This window comes from Opisthorchis viverrini (genome assembly GCF_000715545.1).
Source record: "Opisthorchis viverrini unplaced genomic scaffold opera_v5_96, whole genome shotgun sequence".
Taxonomy (NCBI): Eukaryota; Metazoa; Platyhelminthes; class Trematoda; order Opisthorchiida; family Opisthorchiidae; genus Opisthorchis; species Opisthorchis viverrini.
Window position 1 is genome coordinate 90,492 of NW_008751749.1, and position 18,457 is coordinate 108,948.

Consider the following 18,457-nt stretch of genomic DNA (forward strand, 5'->3'; position numbering starts at 1 on the left):
TCACTTTCGTAGCGACTTTCGTAGCATCTAAAACGGACCCAGGTTACTCTTCACAGAACCATGGTTTTTGATGGTTGAACAAACCCAATCCCCGAGTGAAGTGCGCTCCAAGTTGGAAGATATCTACAAGAGATTCAACCGTTTTGTTCAGACCAGATTGGATTTGACATAACATGTTTGGATGTGCGTTTCTCATTCACAGTCCCTTCCCTTGGGCTTACAGGCACTGATGTGTAGTGAGTAAGACTTTGAGTGAAGTGACACTGTGACAGTCTACGAATCCGCTGACGTATCGCTTTGGCAACCGCCGTCTCCCAGATGGAGATTTCATGGCATGACAGCGTTAGTAACAGATATGGCAAGATCAGGCGCCTAAACTCCAATGCGTGACTCTCCAGACTCTCATTTATTGAAGAACAATACCAATGTGCTTCCCTTTAGCTTTCTGAGCCATTCCCCAAATCACTGCTGTCGTCTCCTTGTTGACTCCATTTACAACGAGTTTACGTGCACTGATTAGAACCACCGTACCCCCTTAGTACACATGTTCTAGCTAAAAAATATCCGACTAGCTAAACCTAAGCGCCAATATATTGATCCGATTCGAACGTAAGCGTTTTAGGTGTGTTCAGTTTGCTTTAAGACATCGCTATATCCGCCTGTTGAACTAGTGGCAACAGTTTGGGAACATAAGCGCGTCGCCGAAAGCCCACCGTTCCTTTATTCAGGGGTAATTAAGAGAGCCACAGAAAGTGATACTTATTCGAGCCCAGGTCACACAGGAGCTCTAATGATAAGTCATGAAAAATAACGGGACTTTCTTCGCGGAAATCTCAGCTCTTGCGAGGGCGTTGTCTACTTAAAAACGGCGAAAAGAAATGTATAAATCCATTTAGAACTTTGGAAGTGCTTTGTGCGACATAAGCGAATGTCCGGCATGGTTAATTGCAAAGCTTTGCAGCGCAACTAGACGGTAGAAAGTTCGGCTCATAGAAAAATCGAACACACAGAAACGTGAAATGAGAGATCGGCAGCTCAGAGAACTTCAGTTTCTGGAGCCCACTGTCACGTGCCAAGGCGTCAAACATCAGGTGAGTTCAACCTTGTACCCTGTATCAACTGGAAGCCTGACGACCGATGCTCTGACCCTGGATTCGATCACAGTTGGGTTGGGACCAGCTGCGGTAATACAGAGATTTTTGGATACGTGTTCCCCCTCTTGTCAGTTCTACCGATTTTCATTTCGCCACACCTGTATGTCGCTTAGTTACTGTAATGAGTCCCAGATAACACTGAAGTCTGTATTTTGACTGGCGGCACTGGTCCAGCCCAGCTGAGTCCGCTGTCCGCTTGAAGAGACTAACGGCGTGATTACCAGAGTGAGAAAAATCAATTTGCCTGCACGATTAAGGTATTTTGAGTGGCCTTTTCCGTTTGTCAGTCGGAGCCATCTACCTTTTGAAGAAGGGGCCAGGGCAGTTGATCGATCGCACCACATCTTCAAGCAATTCGTTTTCCTCCTGGGTTATTGATTAGATGTAAATCTATCTAGCTCTATGGAACAAAGTGTGTGGTGTAAGTAGTGTAAAAAAACTCGTGAAGTTTAGGCATTGCTCAGACGTACAGTGCGATACGCAGCATGATCGATATTTCTGGCAATGAAAGCTTCCATAAATGGAAGTTTGTCATCTTGCTCAAATCCCCAAGTTTTACTAAAGAGCGTTACAAACAGAGATCACGTGTTCACTGTTTGTGCTGAGTGAAAAAATATCTAACTATCTTTTATACAAGGAAAATAAATCCAATAAATGCGGACTGATCTGCACACGAACCTTTGATCACCCATGGTATTCTCAACGAGCGAGTGGCATTAATTATCAGATTCTGCCTATGCACCGGTGACCAGGGTGAATCAACAATTTATGCACCGCTGGTCAAATTCCGTAAACAGATCAATGACAGTTATGTTGGGCAATTACAACGCTGGTGATGAGGCTGTAATCAAGCTGAGTATAACGATGAGAAAAGTGTCCCAATAATCTAGCGGATAAGAAGGAAATCCACGAGGAAAGGCTAATCTACCTGAAGGAGTTTGGTTTTTCATGAGACTCACCTGGAACCCACGAGGAAGGCTAATCTACCTGAAGGAGTTTGGTTTTTCATGAGACTCACCTGGAACCCAGCTGAACCCCTCGTTTGTGATGTTTCCAAGGGAGTCTCTCGAAAAACAAAATTAGTTTTCAAATAAGCGTATATTCACTAATTTCGTGCAACGTGGTTTCAAGTAGAACATAAGGTTGACGGAAACCCGGGGAGTGCGTCTACCTGATGATCCCCAAAAAGGGCGAAACCGGTCGTGGACTGTCTACGGATTTTCAGCAACCTTATGAGTAGTACATTGCAAAGATATACCTGAAAAAGGTTCACATTCATGAGGACGATAATGACGAAACCGAAAACGCTCAATAGACTGAAATCGTTGAAATACGAAATGCTGTCCCAACCAGCCCGTTTTTTATTCCATTTTTGAGCAGTAGGACGGTGGAATACAGCATGCTAATAAGTCAGCCGGTTATTGATTGGAACCCTAGTGGCTCTTCGACCAAGACCAGCTAAACCGATTTGCTTCCAAAAACGGAACCTGGAGGCTCTCCTAGAACCAAACGAAAGGGATGGCGATAAGCGCGGAATCCTTCTTTGATTTTGGGCCATTTAAGTATGTTTTTGGTCGAATCCCGTATGATTTGGACGGCATATATTTGTATCTTTTATGGAAAGCCTTTCCGACATATATATGTATACATATATATAATGATGCAGAAAGGAAATTGTTTTTAGCGAAATACACTCATTTTCAAACAAACTTGGTATTGCGGGAGACTCACCTGGAACCCAGCCGAGATTTTTTTCCGTTTGTCAGTCGGAGCCATCTACCTTTTGAAGAAGGGGCCAGGGCAGTTGATCGATCGCACCACATCTTCAAGCAATTCGTTTTCCTCCTGGGTTATTGATTAGATGTAAATCTATCTAGCTCTATGGAACAAAGTGTGTGGTGTAAGTAGTGTAAAAAAACTCGTGAAGTTTAGGCATTGCTCAGACGTACAGTGCGATACGCAGCATGATCGATATTTCTGGCAATGAAAGCTTCCATAAATGGAAGTTTGTCATCTTGCTCAAATCCCCAAGTTTTACTAAAGAGCGTTACAAACAGAGATCACGTGTTCACTGTTTGTGCTGAGTGAAAAAATATCTAACTATCTTTTATACAAGGAAAATAAATCCAATAAATGCGGACTGATCTGCACACGAACCTTTGATCACCCATGGTATTCTCAACGAGCGAGTGGCATTAATTATCAGATTCTGCCTATGCACCGGTGACCAGGGTGAATCAACAATTTATGCACCGCTGGTCAAATTCCGTAAACAGATCAATGACAGTTATGTTGGGCAATTACAACGCTGGTGATGAGGCTGTAATCAAGCTGAGTATAACGATGAGAAAAGTGTCCCAATAATCTAGCGGATAAGAAGGAAATCCACGAGGAAAGGCTAATCTACCTGAAGGAGTTTGGTTTTTCATGAGACTCACCTGGAACCCAGCTGAACCCCTCGTTTGTGATGTTTCCAAGTGAGTCTCTCGAAAAACAAAATTAGTTTTCAAATAAGCGTATATTCACTAATTTCGTGCAACGTGGTTTCAAGTAGAACATAAGGTTGACGGAAACCCGGGGAGTGCGTCTACCTGATGATCCCCAAAAAGGGCGAAACCGGTCGTGGACTGTCTACGGATTTTCAGCAACCTTATGAGTAGTACATTGCAAAGATATACCTGAAAAAGGTTCACATTCATGAGGACGATAATGACGAAACCGAAAACGCTCAATAGACTGAAATCGTTGAAATACGAAATGCTGTCCCAACCAGCCCGTTTTTTATTCCATTTTTGAGCAGTAGGACGGTGGAATACAGCATGCTAATAAGTCAGCCGGTTATTGATTGGAACCCTAGTGGCTCTTCGACCAAGACCAGCTAAACCGATTTGCTTCCAAAAACGGAACCTGGAGGCTCTCCTAGAACCAAACGAAAGGGATGGCGATAAGCGCGGAATCCTTCTTTGATTTTGGGCCATTTAAGTATGTTTTTGGTCGAATCCCGTATGATTTGGACGGCATATATTTGTATCTTTTATGGAAAGCCTTTCCGTTATATATATATATAATAATGATGCAGAAAGGAAATTGTTTTTAGCGAAATACACTCATTTTCAAACAAACTTGGTATTGCGGGAGACTCACCTGGAACCCAGCCGAGATTTTCAAACCACTGAATGTGCTGCGCGAGGCTACCTCATGTTTCATTTGCTACGATATTCGAGATATCGCAATGCGTGTATAGACGTAATGCACTACTCATAAGGTTTCAGTAATCTTGTGACTGGTGTATCACGTCTAGGAACTTGTTTCAATAACATCCCGCAGTTACCCTCCAACTCTGCTGAACTACGGTAACCTTCAGTATTCCAAATAGGGCCCGGTTCAGTTGGTTTGTCTACTGATTCGACTCTAAAGTCGCAAGCATTTCACTGAACCTTTTATGAACAAACTGAACAACATTGCTTCAGTTCCTCCCACCTTTTACAAACATTTACCTCTAAAAGCAATGAAAATGGGCTGTTTACTAGCACACCTGAGGGAAATGTATTTAACTTATAAGCCTCTTGGACTCTGAGTGGCGTGGCCGATCGCCTGATATGGAACCTGTTTGTCCAAAACGGACAGCTGGACTGCAGGCTTTGAAATCGGCACTTGAGGTGAAGCACTCGTCACACCTGACAAAACTGAGCAACCGAAATAGGCTTAATACTGCGAAAAATGAACGCGGTGTTTCTGGCTTTTTCTTATCTTAGCATGGAAATCCCATCACAAATGCTTCATCACGAAACATCGCCAATGCTCACCGCCGCTGGATAGAAAATCCAGCAGCGATGACGTCTAAACGCCTAATGTTTGTTTATCTTAGGGCCCGGCAAACGCTTCACTTTACCGGTACTGTAAGAAGAATAGGTTTTTTTAGGAGATTCCATCCTGAGGAAGAAGCCAATCTATGCTGAAAAGCCAAGAATCACTATACAGGTGTTTTATTCTAATTGGGAATCATCAGCAGTGCGCATCTCACGAAACCTCAAAGAGTCTCGAACCCGCGACCCCTTGTTCGGCCACGAGGGGCTGATCACCAGTATGATTAACTCGCACTTAGACAGGATATAGTGCCGCTCATCCTTCAATCACGGGATCCACATCACGCGGTCACACGTGTTGATTGGCTCCTCGAGTAATGACTTCTCAGATGGAGGTTTCGCACATCGGGTGAAGGTTATCCTTCCACTGACCTACTTATAGATTGTTGGTACTATGAGGAGATTTGGGGATTTTTTTAGGAAATTTCGTCCTGTAAGAGAGACCAGTCTATGCTGAAGAGCCGAGAAGCAGTGCTTCTCACTTAACTTTGAACGTACGTCACCTCTGCGCTGAAAGTATCTTTCCATTAGGAAGAAAAGAGTCTGTCCGGGACCAGAAATGGGTTTTTAACTAAACTAAACTGTGAAATTGCTTGAAGTTTAGTTGGAGCAATGAGGTATTCCAAGATCAATCATTCACTTCAGGATAGTATAATATTGATGCGTTTCTGAAAAAGAGACATAGAGTTGATCTAATAACACTGTAAAAGCAGAAAGTAGACAAGTTCCATGTGCGTGTCCGAATGAATTACACAAACTGGCAATCGAAAGGAAAAGCGGTAAAATATCAGTGTTTTTTTCGAAAGTCATGAATTCAGAACCGTACATGGCCTTGAACAAACCACGCCCACGCTGCCAAGTATTGATTAGAATATGTAAGAAAAGTACAACACCACAAAAAGTTGTCACACAGTAATTAGTTCCCACTCCTAAGTAAGATGCTTCCTTTCGTAAAGAAATCAGAGTTAAATGTGTATTGTTCTGAGTGAAAAGGATTTATATAGGTTGTCACTGGATGCATTTAGTTCACGAGCGTTTAACAACCAAGGGTTACCTATGTTACTTATCCTGAGATCTTCGTATCAATTAAGCAAACGTACGGAATCTCATCAACAACTTGTTAACTTCGGAACCCGTATAATTACACTGAGTTTTAAAAGAGGATTTCCACACAAAAATTACTTGATTACTAGTTCATTCACGCCGGATTAAAAAACGTCCAAAATTACAGATACCAGATTACCGCATCTTAAGACACAACTGGAATCAAGAGGTAATATTTCTTCTGTCTTTTTCTCCGGATTACTTTTGATCAAGCAAAGCTAACGTTTATTAAACTCAGATGCCTAGGAGTACGTGACATACCTTAGATTTTCAAAGAACGTTACGGTTATTTTGAAAATGTCCTCAGAATGTCCAGGTGAACTGGTGTGGTTTATGATCCTTTATGGTCATCATCATCACCATCGTCAGCATGACATCAGTGTTCGACACCGCGAAACCGCTGCATTTATGGTAATAACTCATTTCTCCTTATATGTAAATATGTATGCAAATGTATGTGTGTACATGGGTAGGCTCAGGTGGAACAAAGGTTGACGGAAACTCAGGGGCTACACCTACCTGATGAGCCCCAAGAAGGGCGAAACCGGTCGTGTACTGTTGAAACGTTTTCAGCAACCTTATGAGTAGTCTATTACGACTGCAGACCCACTTTGTGAACTGATACGGAAAACATGCTATGATTATTTACACTTGTTGTCTCATAATCATAGCTCGTGAGGGCTGGTGTAGGCGTATCTGTACCGGGGCAATTAGAAAGCGTGTTTTCGGTTGGGTAACGGGTACTTCCATTGAAGAATGTGTCCAGCACCAGAAGCTGCGTTGGTTGGGACATGTGTTGCGTATGCCGAACAATCGTTTGCCGAAGAGATTGCTGTTTTCCATGCCCAACTCAGAGTGGCGTAAACAGAGAGGAGGCCAACCCTTGACTTGGCAGAGGAGTATGAAGGAGATGACGAAACGCTTGGGTGCTGTCGGTGCTACTCGCCTTCCAGGATGGGGACCGCGTGATCCTCACTGTGCTTGGTTGGAGACACTACAAGATATGGCTGCCAACCGATGTCAGTGGCGTTCTTGTTGTCAGTTTCTATCCAGATTGCCTGAGTGAATGTCTGGAGGTGTAGGCACCTCGGAATGATTGTGTTAAGCTAGCACTAAGTCCCTTCCCCATTCACCTTTACTCTTTTCTTTACAATAAGGCTTTCAAATAAGTCACGGTTGTACGGCAGTGGAGCATTGGTGTTGACCACCGATGTCATGCTATCATGATGATGAATGATGTTGATAAAGTTCGATATGAGTGAAAATTCTGTAACATACTTGGAGCAAAAGCCATATCCTCAGCCCCGCGTAGGAAATTCCATCTCGTTAACACAACGAATTCCTTCTACAGAGAAATCTTAAAAAAGAGACATCCCACAATAACGGAACACCTTTGTGGACCTTCAGTGATCCTCCTTATCCACTCTGGAGGGACCATTTTAAAGGACTGAACAATCTGGCCATTATTGTGCGGTGAAAAGAAATTACTATTCGAGTGGCCTTTTTCAGGTCATCAGCATCGTTGTCAGCTGTAATAACCGCATACTTTTCGTACAGTAGTTGTAGCTGCCACAGTTTCGTTCACCGATGATTTGGGGAGGTGGGGTAGGTAGCTGCGCATCGGAGGCGGGAGCTGATAAATTAGTGCGTATATACAGAGCTGTTAATGGACTTTAAGCGAGGGAATTAGAAAGGGAACTATGCATTGAAGGCAATAGCTTTGATGCATGAGCGCCATTGAGGGCGCGACTGGGCCATGTCTGACAATGTCTCCAACCACTGATTTGGTCCGTCTCGAGTTCCCCATTCAGGAAGACGGCAATGACCAGCGCAGCTGAGATTGTTGGTAATGGCTTTTATACTTCGCTGCCAAGTCATTGTTTGACCACCTCTGGCTCTTTTCCACTCTTCCCGTGGTCTTGCGTAAAAAAGCCCTTCGAGAAAGTCGGTTGACTGGCATACGCAATACGTGGCCAAGCCAGCGCAACCTATGCAGTTTGATCAGTTCAGTCCGAAGAAATCACCTCTTGGAAGAACTCAGGTTTATTTAAACCTAACAAATTGTCTCTCCAAGGGAACTTCTTCCCGAATGAAACAGAGGCATTCTTTACCTGTTGATGCGTTTATTACTCAGAGCTTAGCGAATCACCGAATTCTACAAAGTCAGTAGTTTGAAGTAATCCGGACATCTGGAAATACAGCAAAAAATTAACAAAATCAGGGTCCAGTCCAGCTCAATTTAGGAATGTTCTGAGAAAAACCCATGAGAACTTCAAGTCACAAGACAGTCGTCAGGATAGAAAATAACTTGAAATGATTATTCGGCCATGCAGACGATGCACAGTGGCTGCCTTATCTTCCGAACCGCTTGGCAAAACTTCGCATATTCTAAATGGCATCCACTTGAATAAATTTGGAGCCATAATGCCTCCTTGTCAATAACGAAACTTATGGATGTAGACTCACAAACTCAGATTACATCCCAGATCAAAAAGATGGCAGAATAAGTTGCGTGAACAGCCCATCTTCCGAAGAACGACCTTCATTATTTGCCTTTCCACCAAATCAAAGACCCGTCTGAAGTCATTGATACCTCGTCATTGCCATCAATATCATTGACAGGATAAACGCTGGCTACGGAATTCAGCCCCTCCGAGCAGGAGGTCATCCGGACCAGGATCTTGGTGCCACCGTCAAAAAATTCCAACATCAAATGGAGCTCTGGTTTCACAGTCCAGAGTTCTATTGCAGCTGTACAATACGACCAACTGGTAGCAGTTGGTCAAAAGAGTTGTTACTCACAGTGCACCGCTCAGCGATTGAAGCTAACCGCTAACCGCGTTTGTGGACCGATTTCAAGGACACACCGAAGGAACCTTTGGGCATTCCTGACACTTTTCACCACTTCCAGTGATGCCAGAATGACTGCCTTTACATCGATTTTCGGTGTGTATTGTTGTTTTATTACCGCTCTGTTTTTCTTTCAAAGGCAGGCCTCACGGTTATCAAAATTACTGGGTCCAGATTTATAAAAAGTTTCATTGTTTCTTCTTCAAACCTTTATGGATTCCGTGCAGGATTAGATCAGTAGATGGGTAGACACAGATGTGGAACAACAGACCTTTTACTGGTAAAACACTGATAATGTGCCAGTGTATGCTACTGATTAAACGCGCGAGTAGTGTGTGGTCAACAGTCAAAGCGTCGTCCCCACATCTGGTACAAAAATTAGGAAACCGCTTTAAAGTGCTTGTTCATTATTCAATGAAAGTCTGAGAAAGTTCGAGAAGACGCTTGATAATGTCCACTTTTCATGTACTCTGTGCAAATGAGGTTTTGACGTTCGTGTCCAATAGCTTGCAACCGGTTAGTTCATATTGACGAGCGAGAGTCACCGAGTTGGATGGCGTGCTTCTCTTTGTTAATGTGATTCCGGAATCTCTGAGGCAGTTCGTTCGAGACTTTTCCTCTCCCAAGGCGCAATCCCTGAGTCTCCATCAACCGTGTTTCACTTTAACATAGGTTGGTGGGTCATCAGTATAATAAATTCGTTTGCACACCATTCGCTCTTCATGATTCAACCAAATTTCTTGTCTATGGCGTTCTTCAACAAAGTGTTCTACACACAGAACATCTTATTTTTTAGCCAGCGCGATATCTGTGTAATCAGTATGCACATTCTTGATATAGCAGACTACTTATAAAGCTACTGAGAACCTTCGACCGCAAGCCATCGGTTTCCCATTTCTTGCGCTCAACAACTAGACGTAGTCTCCGAAGTTCCGCTGGTCGTATTTCTCACTTAAACACAAGGTTATACCACACGAGGGGTGAGATCAAGGATGGCTGCCTAAACTCTTCAACAAGCCTCATAATTAATGTCACGTCGAGGAAGATACTTTGATGTCCTCGGCGTCGTTCCGAATCAAATTTGAAGCCACTCTTAAGCAGCACATTTGACTGAAGAACAGCACAAATGAGAGCTTCAGCTGACATTACCACCAAGTCACTTGTCTAATGAGCGTGATTCACAACCAACTCTCATGTCTGCCAGTTTGTAGGCAGCTGAGAGTAAAATGGGCGAGTTGGGGGGGGGGGCATTCGTCACTATCTTCGACTCCTCTGAATATCATGAGGTTACAATACCACCGAACATTGCTCATCAGTCCGGATGATCTACCAGCCAAGTTTAACTAAATGCACATTCGTCAAAAATACCCAAATAAAAGTACCAGTTTTTAAATAAACCCTATATTTTGCACACAAACTGGCCTGACAACAGTAACCTAGTACCTCGTCAAACATGAGAGGTCAATTTCACGGTGGTAGAATAATTCAGTTTTCGATCACGGAAGTAGTGGATTACATACAGGAGCTGTTTGACAATGAGCAGGAGTGAGGCGCACTCTATTCGCTCTCTCATACACTCGCCGAGTAAGCCGCGTGACCAGCGATTCTTTCAGGTGAGTATTTGCATCTCTGGGGTTCGAATTGCTGTATTCCTCCAAATAATGTATGATTTATCATCTGTTCCAAGTTCGTACAACCTTGTTATAACGGCCAAAGTTGCATCATTCCATGAGTTACGCTTTTAAAAACATCTTCAGTTCTGTTTAGCGGATATTTGCAAACTAATTTGGTTTTTCGAAAGACTCACCTGGAAACCAGCTGAATCTCTCTCGATATCTCGAATATCGTAGCGACTGAAACATAAGGCGGCAGCACATTCAGTTTCCTGGAAACATCACAAACGAGAGATTCAACTGGGTTCCAGGTGAGTCTCTCGTAAAATCAAATTATTTTGTAAATTAGTGGTATTCGCTAATTTCGTGCAATTTGGCTTCAAGTAGAACATAAGGTTGACGGAAACCCGGGGACTGCGCCTACCTGATGAGCCCCAAGAAGGGCGAAACCGGCCGTGGGCTGTCGACGGATTTTCAGCAACCTTACGAGTAGTACATTCAATTCTGCTTGTTTTTTTCTTGCTAATTGGCGGTCCATATTTCGAATCTTCCTCTCAACTTTTCCCAGTATAACATTAAAAATGTTCCGCCACGAGTCCGTTGCGAATAAGCTGATTCCTACACCGTGGTTCTTTGTTCGGACGATTAGAGAAAAATCGATATTCTGCCCTAAAGATAAACTACATGTCAGCTGGACTACATGTGTGGTCTCAGATTCCGTCCTAAGCAAACATTTAGTGGCACTCAGGAGATAACAAGCAAAATGGGCAGTGATTCTCATATGGAGTATGAAAGAAATCGATAGTTCCTTGTATAAATATTGGGAGCGTGTTCATTAGCTGATTTGTTCGCCATGCTTAATAAGTGTCTCATCGGTTTTGCCACCACAGGAGCTGACATACCCAGAGGGGTTAGTAGACCAGTACAAATTAGCAGGCCAGTATCAACCTACTCATAAACTTTGATAAGACTTTTTTAAACAGTAAGAAAATCAATTGCTCCCGAAGTTTTTAATTCGTTTGTTTTACACTTATTTCTCACTCATCTTCAGGTAAAGCCCATAGTTTTATGTGCGAGGCGTTCAAAGTTTCGTATGGTCACATTTTTTAGTTGCTCCAATCGATCCGTTTTCCGACGTTTCCGTGAGTAAATTTATCTATGAGTGAAGCAAATCACTGTCTACCACGATTATTCGGTCGCAGAGCTCAGAGGGTTATGCCGCGCTGACAGTATTTATAAGCTTGAAAATAATTGTAGCCACAAAATCCCCAGGTAACCCCTCTAAAATTTCCGATTTTTCGAAAAATCCAGACCAAGGGGGTCCTCAAACGATAGCAAAACGCACTGACCATACAATTTAGTATTCAGTATGATCGGTATTCAGTATGATCTATTACCTACCTGAATTCCTTGTAGCAACCCCCAACTATCTAAAGTAGTTTACCGGCTTATAACTGAACTCCTTGGTCGTTGGCTTGTTCGCTGAGCTGGGCAATTTGGTTGCAAACGTTTCATCACCAATCGAGGGGACATCATCAGTGTGTAGTTGTGCGTAGCGGTGGGTTAGTGGTTGTGTGTTCAACGCTCGATTGGTGATGAAACGTTTGCAACCAAATTGCCCAGCTCAGCGAACAAGCCAACGACCATCTACGCTACCTGAGCTACCGACATTCTCCTCTATAGAAAACTGAACCCCTTGGTCTAAACAGGCACTTGCTTATGTAACGCTCGTTGTGTATGTTGACTAGCCGGGCATCAAGTTGGTATTTATACAGTCCTGCATCTTTCCTTTACAGAAGTGAAACGGAAAAGACACCGCATGTAACCGAATCAACAGGTGAAACCTTGACTACTCCCAGTCATGTGGCGCTCACCGGGTCTGGAGAGAAATTCAAGCAGAGTATGGACGAATTCCTCACGAAAGCAGCGGCAAAGATGCATGGTAAGAATTAGAGCGTCGACCATTTTTCTCCCAACTGACACTGATATATATACACCATCGTAGTATGTTTACAGGGCTCGATTCAGTAGCCTGACTGGTTACAACAACGTGCCGACGTTGGTTTGAGCATGTCGTCTGTGGTGTGGTCATAACCCATCAGCAATTGCATTCTTCAGGAGAAAATAGATAACCGTCTAAACTTCTTGCACAAAATTATACAGACGCAAAGTCTGGATGGGGTTTTTTAAATCTGGAGTTCTAGTCTACTTCTCATGGAGCGATTCTCAAAAAAATCGATAATTTCAAGTCATACATTTGCAAAGTGCCCTGAACTAATTGTTCTTTGATGGGTAGCCAATGTAATCTCACTCGATTTCCTGTCCATTTACACCATACTCATTCAAATATGTTAAATACCGCTCTCTTAACCTTTGCAATTGCATGACTTGAAAAGATCTTGCCGAAAACATGTTCGTCAACCCATCTATGTTCATATTATAAATGGGAATTTTCGGAAAATCGATAATTTATTTGTGAGGCTAAATACATGCTGTCTGGTTTTCCTCTCAGAATTTGTAAAGTGTGTCGTTTGTCCCCATGTGACAGAAAGTAGATGTGTTGACTCCAGAGGAGAGAATGCTTTATTCGAGAAATACACTCATTTGCAAATCAATTTGGTTTTCACGAGAGACTCGGCTAAATCTCTTGTTTATGATATTCTACAATTGAATGTGCTTCACACAGGCCGCCTCATGTGTCAGTTGGCACGATATTCGAGACATCGCAGTATATTTTCGTAAAGGAAACTACTCACAAGATTGCTGAAAACTCTTCGACAGTCCACGACCGGTTTTGCCCTTCTTCAGGCTCATCAGGTAGGCGCAGTCCCCGAGTTTCCGTCAACCTTATGATCTACTTGAACCCAAATTTGACTGACATCATAAACGAGAGATTCAGTTGAGTCTCCCGTGAAGACCAAATTGATTTGCAAATGAGTGTATTTCTCGAAAACAGTCCAATTTGGGTTCAAGTAGAACATAAGGTTGACGGAAACTCGGAGACTGTGCCTACCTGATGAGCTCCAAAAAGGGCGAAACTGGTCGTGGGCTGTCGAACAGCTTTCAGCAACCTTGCGCGTAGTTTCCTTTATGAGAATGCTTTATTGTTCATCGATGTGGTTGAACAGCATGCTAAGAAAAACCTAACTGGATCACACCACGCTGCATAGAAGCCATGTCAAGTTCAATTAGGCTGATCCTGTATGCCAGGAATAACGTCTGGTCCTGTCTTGCTTCATCCAGGCCATGGTATTCGATCGAGTCGCAATTTCTTCCACTCTAAGCGTTCGTTTCAGTGAACACCGTTAGAAATCATAGTTCAACATAAGTTTCCTTCAGGGTCTTCTGGGTTTTCCCAGAACTTCCAAGACAACTAATAACCAAATTCCAAGCGTTTGGAACTGACTCTTTTCTGGACGAGATCACACAACTTTTGAACCTAGACTGTCAAACTGTAAGCCCAATGAGTTTGTGTATAGTCTGGTCAGTTTGATTGGACCACTAGCTGGCTTCTTGTAGTTGGTAAAATACAAAAAGTTTAAATTGGTATGAATTTGGGGCTAAGTTCGGGCTATTAGTATTAGCGCTAAACCGACTGAACTCGATCAGCCTGAAACGCCCGAAGATCTTTTGGAGGCCATTAACCGAGTTAATTATCTTGCCAAAGCCATAAACTCTGGCATTTATTCCTATGGCATCGATTTGCTGGAAATAAAAACAATCGTTCACCTGTAGAACCCTTTCAGCTGCCTAGCTGCCATGCCAGCCGAAGAAAGCATGAGGGCTGGGATACTGCCAGGTTGTCCAAGCCTAGACAGGGGAAGTCGAGATGCGAATTCGAGATGCGGAGGTTGGGTTTGAACCACAGACCTTCAGGTCAGTAAATTCGCGCTCTGACCACTGAGCCACCTCGTCCCATCTGTTTATTGCTTCAAATTACACTGAAAATTGCAGCAGATGAACGATTGTAACAATGCCTCTTGGGGATAGTCATCAAAGCAAAGCTGTGTGGGAATACCTGATCAGGTGGCAAACCAGTTATCCGATCGATATCAGAGCAGACCTCAGCAGCTGCTGAAAAGAGAGAATGCAGCTCACTGGAGCTTCTGTGTCGGCTCACAGTAGGTACGTGTATGTCTGACGAGTCCACCTTCAGATTAGGCAAATGCATATGGCTGTGACTGCAGGACGTTATAGAACCTATCTGAATGATCCACCTTTCTTAAGAAGGCTACATGCATCGTTTCCGAAAAAGTTTGGTGACAATCGGTAGATTTATTGCTGGACAACGTTTCGCTTTTGACACAAAAGCTCCGTCAGGCCAAGGGGTCAGGCCAAGTGACTAGGTTCCGAAGTTGATCGAGATTTAAGGCGGAAGGAGAACCAATCAGCTAAGTCAAGCTAAATCTCTGTTGGGTGTCGGCCGAGGGATTTTAGTGTGTTAGAGTGGTTGAACAAGTGTTGAGTCAGTGGGGAAACCTACATGTGTTTGGGTCCAGCCTAGGGTCTAGTTCTTCTGGTTCGGTTCATTTGATGGTTCATCTTGGGCGTCGTTTGAACCTTCTGTCCGTCTGTGTGGGTGGGCTAGTGCTACGGTAGCCGTGTAAGAGGTATGCTGTGGCCTTTGGTCGGGTTGGGATTTCCGCCCCCACACCCCGGTTTTTTCTAATGATCCCACGTGGATTGATAACCACACCGTCATGTGTCAACTCGGCTTATCTAAGACCGCCTTTCTTAAGACTATATGCAGACCCGTCGTTAGTTACACTGTCAAAGGGGTGAAGGCGTCCAGATCGCGTCCATCCCCGACGACAGTTTCTGTGGTAGAACCTGAGAGAAATGGACGCTGCATATGAACGCTCACGGCCGCATTTCTGAACAGGGCGACTGTCCCTTTCAAAGTCTGTTAACCAAACTCGTTAAAGCTTATAAAATTCATGGAGAAGAACAAGTAAACAGTTGAAATTCACGGTTTCACGTCGAATTCTTTCTGTTTCGACTCCTGAATGACAGCATACATTCACACTTGCATGGCAGTCGGAACCAAACGGTCGTTCTCCTGTCTAACGTAACTTAGGTTGTTCACAGTTTTCAGTTTCCTAAGACGGATCACCGTGGATCTAGTCCCTCTTTATAAATTGTCTTTTGTGTTTCTGAACGGTATGATGTGCAACTAGTCTGCTAAATTAATGTGCTACTCATAAGGTTGCTGAAAATCCATCGACGGCCCACGACCGGTTTCGCCCTTCTTGGAGCTCATCAGGTAGGCGCAGTCCCCGGGTTTCCGTCAACCTTATGTTCTACTTGCAACCAAATGGCACGAAATTAGCGACTATACACTCATTTGCTAACTAATTTGGTTCTTTCGAGAAACTCATCTGGAACCCAGCTGAATCTCTCGTTTGTGATGCTCTCAGGCAATTTGGATGGATTTTCAGCAACCTTATGAGTAGTACATTACAAAGATATACATGTATCGCGATATTTCAAATATCGTAGCGACTGAAACATGAGGCGGCCTGGTGCAGCACATTCAGTTGCCTGAGAACATCATAAACGAGGGATTCAGCTGGGTTCCAGGTTTAGTTCTCGAAAGAACCAAATTAGTTTGCAAATGAGTGTATATCCGCTACTCTCCTAAAGTTTTATACTTACTATCCGATTCCCCTGGGGGTCATTCAGATCTTTCACCCCCATCCCTGTTGGGAGGAGCTTCAGTTTTCCAGGTTCCGAGTTGAATTTGACATCCGTGCTTACTCCTGTTTTCGTAGCTAGCTTTGGTACCACTCGAAAATCGATAACCCACTTCAACTACCGTAAGCACTTGGCTGAACGTATTTCACTCTCCTCAGTAGTGATGCATCGGTGGTTACCATTAATTTTTCTTAGGTAAGATTGTAAAAATTTGTGGGTGATCCTTTGTAACTCGCCCTGCTTTCATGAATATGAAAACAGTGGTCTATTGGATAGGATATTTTAATGTTAGTACACTCCTGCTGACAGAATCAATAAAGCCTGGTCTCCAGATAGTGTTGTACTGCGGCTTTCCGTGGTTGTACTCCGTTTCGCTGTCCTTCTTCGCCTTCCTGAACTTGCCTAATTAGACTAACTAACTAACCCCGACCAGCTCGGCTGTTCTTCTGAATTGGCTGTCCACCCTCAGTAAAGCGACTATCACGTGACTGCTTGAGTGCTTTATCTGTGGCTTCATAGAAGCCATTCGACTGGACCCCCAGAGGCATCAACCACCCAGGTCTTTTGCACCGGCCCATCTGATGCGCACAAATGGATTTGTTACACACGCGACTAGCTATCATTTTGGGGCTGCCAACCGTTCCTACCGGAGAAAAATCCCATGAAGTCGAACACTCCAGCTTTCCTGAAACAATAACTGAGAAGTCGATTTTTCTATGTGGCGAAATCATAGAATATATGGTATTCGTTTGCCAGACATTTGATTGATATCAGCAACAATGTACTTCCTTTAATTCTCTGGGGAAATTAACATCATTGTGAGCGTGTTTTTCGTTTCAGCCCAAGCACAAAAATGCTAATTTGCTCCATAATTCGACGAATGGTTTGCTTGTCGAAAACGGAACACTTCACTGAAATGGTTAGCTGACTATTTGGACAGAGCACAGAACATTTTCTGCCATCACGTGTGGATGGGTTTCAAAATACATGTGCCGTTTGTGTGAAACGGAATTGCGTCTGTTAGTTGGGAAAGAGTCCTCAGTGTGCAGACACATACATACTTTGTCAGAAATATCCGACCCAGTGCTCATGGTTAAACAGATCGGATCACTCCCATTCTACTGAGCCTGTATTGTTAGATTTCTCCTTGACTATTGCAGAATAAATAGATATGAGTGGATTAGATTGGCCAGGAGCAGTCTTCCTAGAGTCGGTGATAACCCTTGCAAAGTCACGAGTGTCAGATGGCCTTTAAAGGCACAGCACTAGACCGAAGCGACAGCTGTTGAAGAGTTTTCAGCAACCTTGTGAGTAGTTTCGTTTACGAAAATATACTGCGATATCGTTCCAACTGAAACAGTAGGCGGCTTGTGTGCAGCACATTCAGTTGAAGAACATCATAAAAGAGAGATTCACTTGAGCCTCCCGTGAAAACCAAACTGAGTTGTAATTGAGTATATCTGTCGAAAAAAATATCTTTGCACACGGGGGTGTTTCACAAATAGGCGACTGAAATCCAGTTTATCAGCATGACAGTACAACCCCCTAACCGCTCACGGATTAGCACCCCGGATGGCCGGTATTAGCGGAATGTGTGGGGACGAAATGATAAGCTTGTAATTAATAAATGCTTCATGGTTTGATTGGCCATCCGTTTAAAGATATATTAAAATTACTGAAGATGTTTGGGGGAAGCAGTCAGTGTTGTTGGTTCCCAGCCCTTCAAGAAAAAAAACACAAGAGAATCCGGGTGGATACTTAATTTCCGAGTAAGGACCAAAGATTTTGGTCAAGCTTGGAGTAAAACGCACTGACCATCGCACTCCCACATTTGCTCTACGACTCAACACCTGTCACTCGATCACTGTTCACCACCTATCACACTCCGTAAATGACAGTAATCCATGAAGCTTCTAGGGGATCTCGGGAGATAGTAATGAATTAGTTTAGTCTCCAAATGCGTCCAACACCGACTCGCCCATTTTTATCGACCAAACCAACCCAATCAAAAAATAGTGGAAGGCAAGACAACAGATTGGAATTCGTTAGTGTTATATCTGCTGCTTCGCCGACCTGTGGTATCTGCTGCTGACCCGCTTCAGCGCCTAATGTCGGAGAAAAAAGACTCACAGAAGGGAACACAGCAGCTATATTCCGAACAAACGAGTGCGAGAGT

At 43.6% G+C, this 18,457-nt stretch overlaps 1 protein-coding gene across 1 annotated transcript in view; it reads left to right on the forward strand.

Annotated features, from left to right (window-relative positions):
- T265_05114 (hypothetical protein) overlaps window positions 1-18,457 on the forward strand; it is a gene marked incomplete at both ends in the record, with an annotated part of 56,075 nt that overhangs the window by 14,606 nt on the left and 23,012 nt on the right. Inside the window, one exon of the mRNA XM_009170038.1 lies at window positions 12,384-12,529. Coding sequence (XP_009168302.1) covers window positions 12,384-12,529 — 146 coding nt within the window. The remainder of the gene's footprint in view (window positions 1-12,383; window positions 12,530-18,457) is intronic.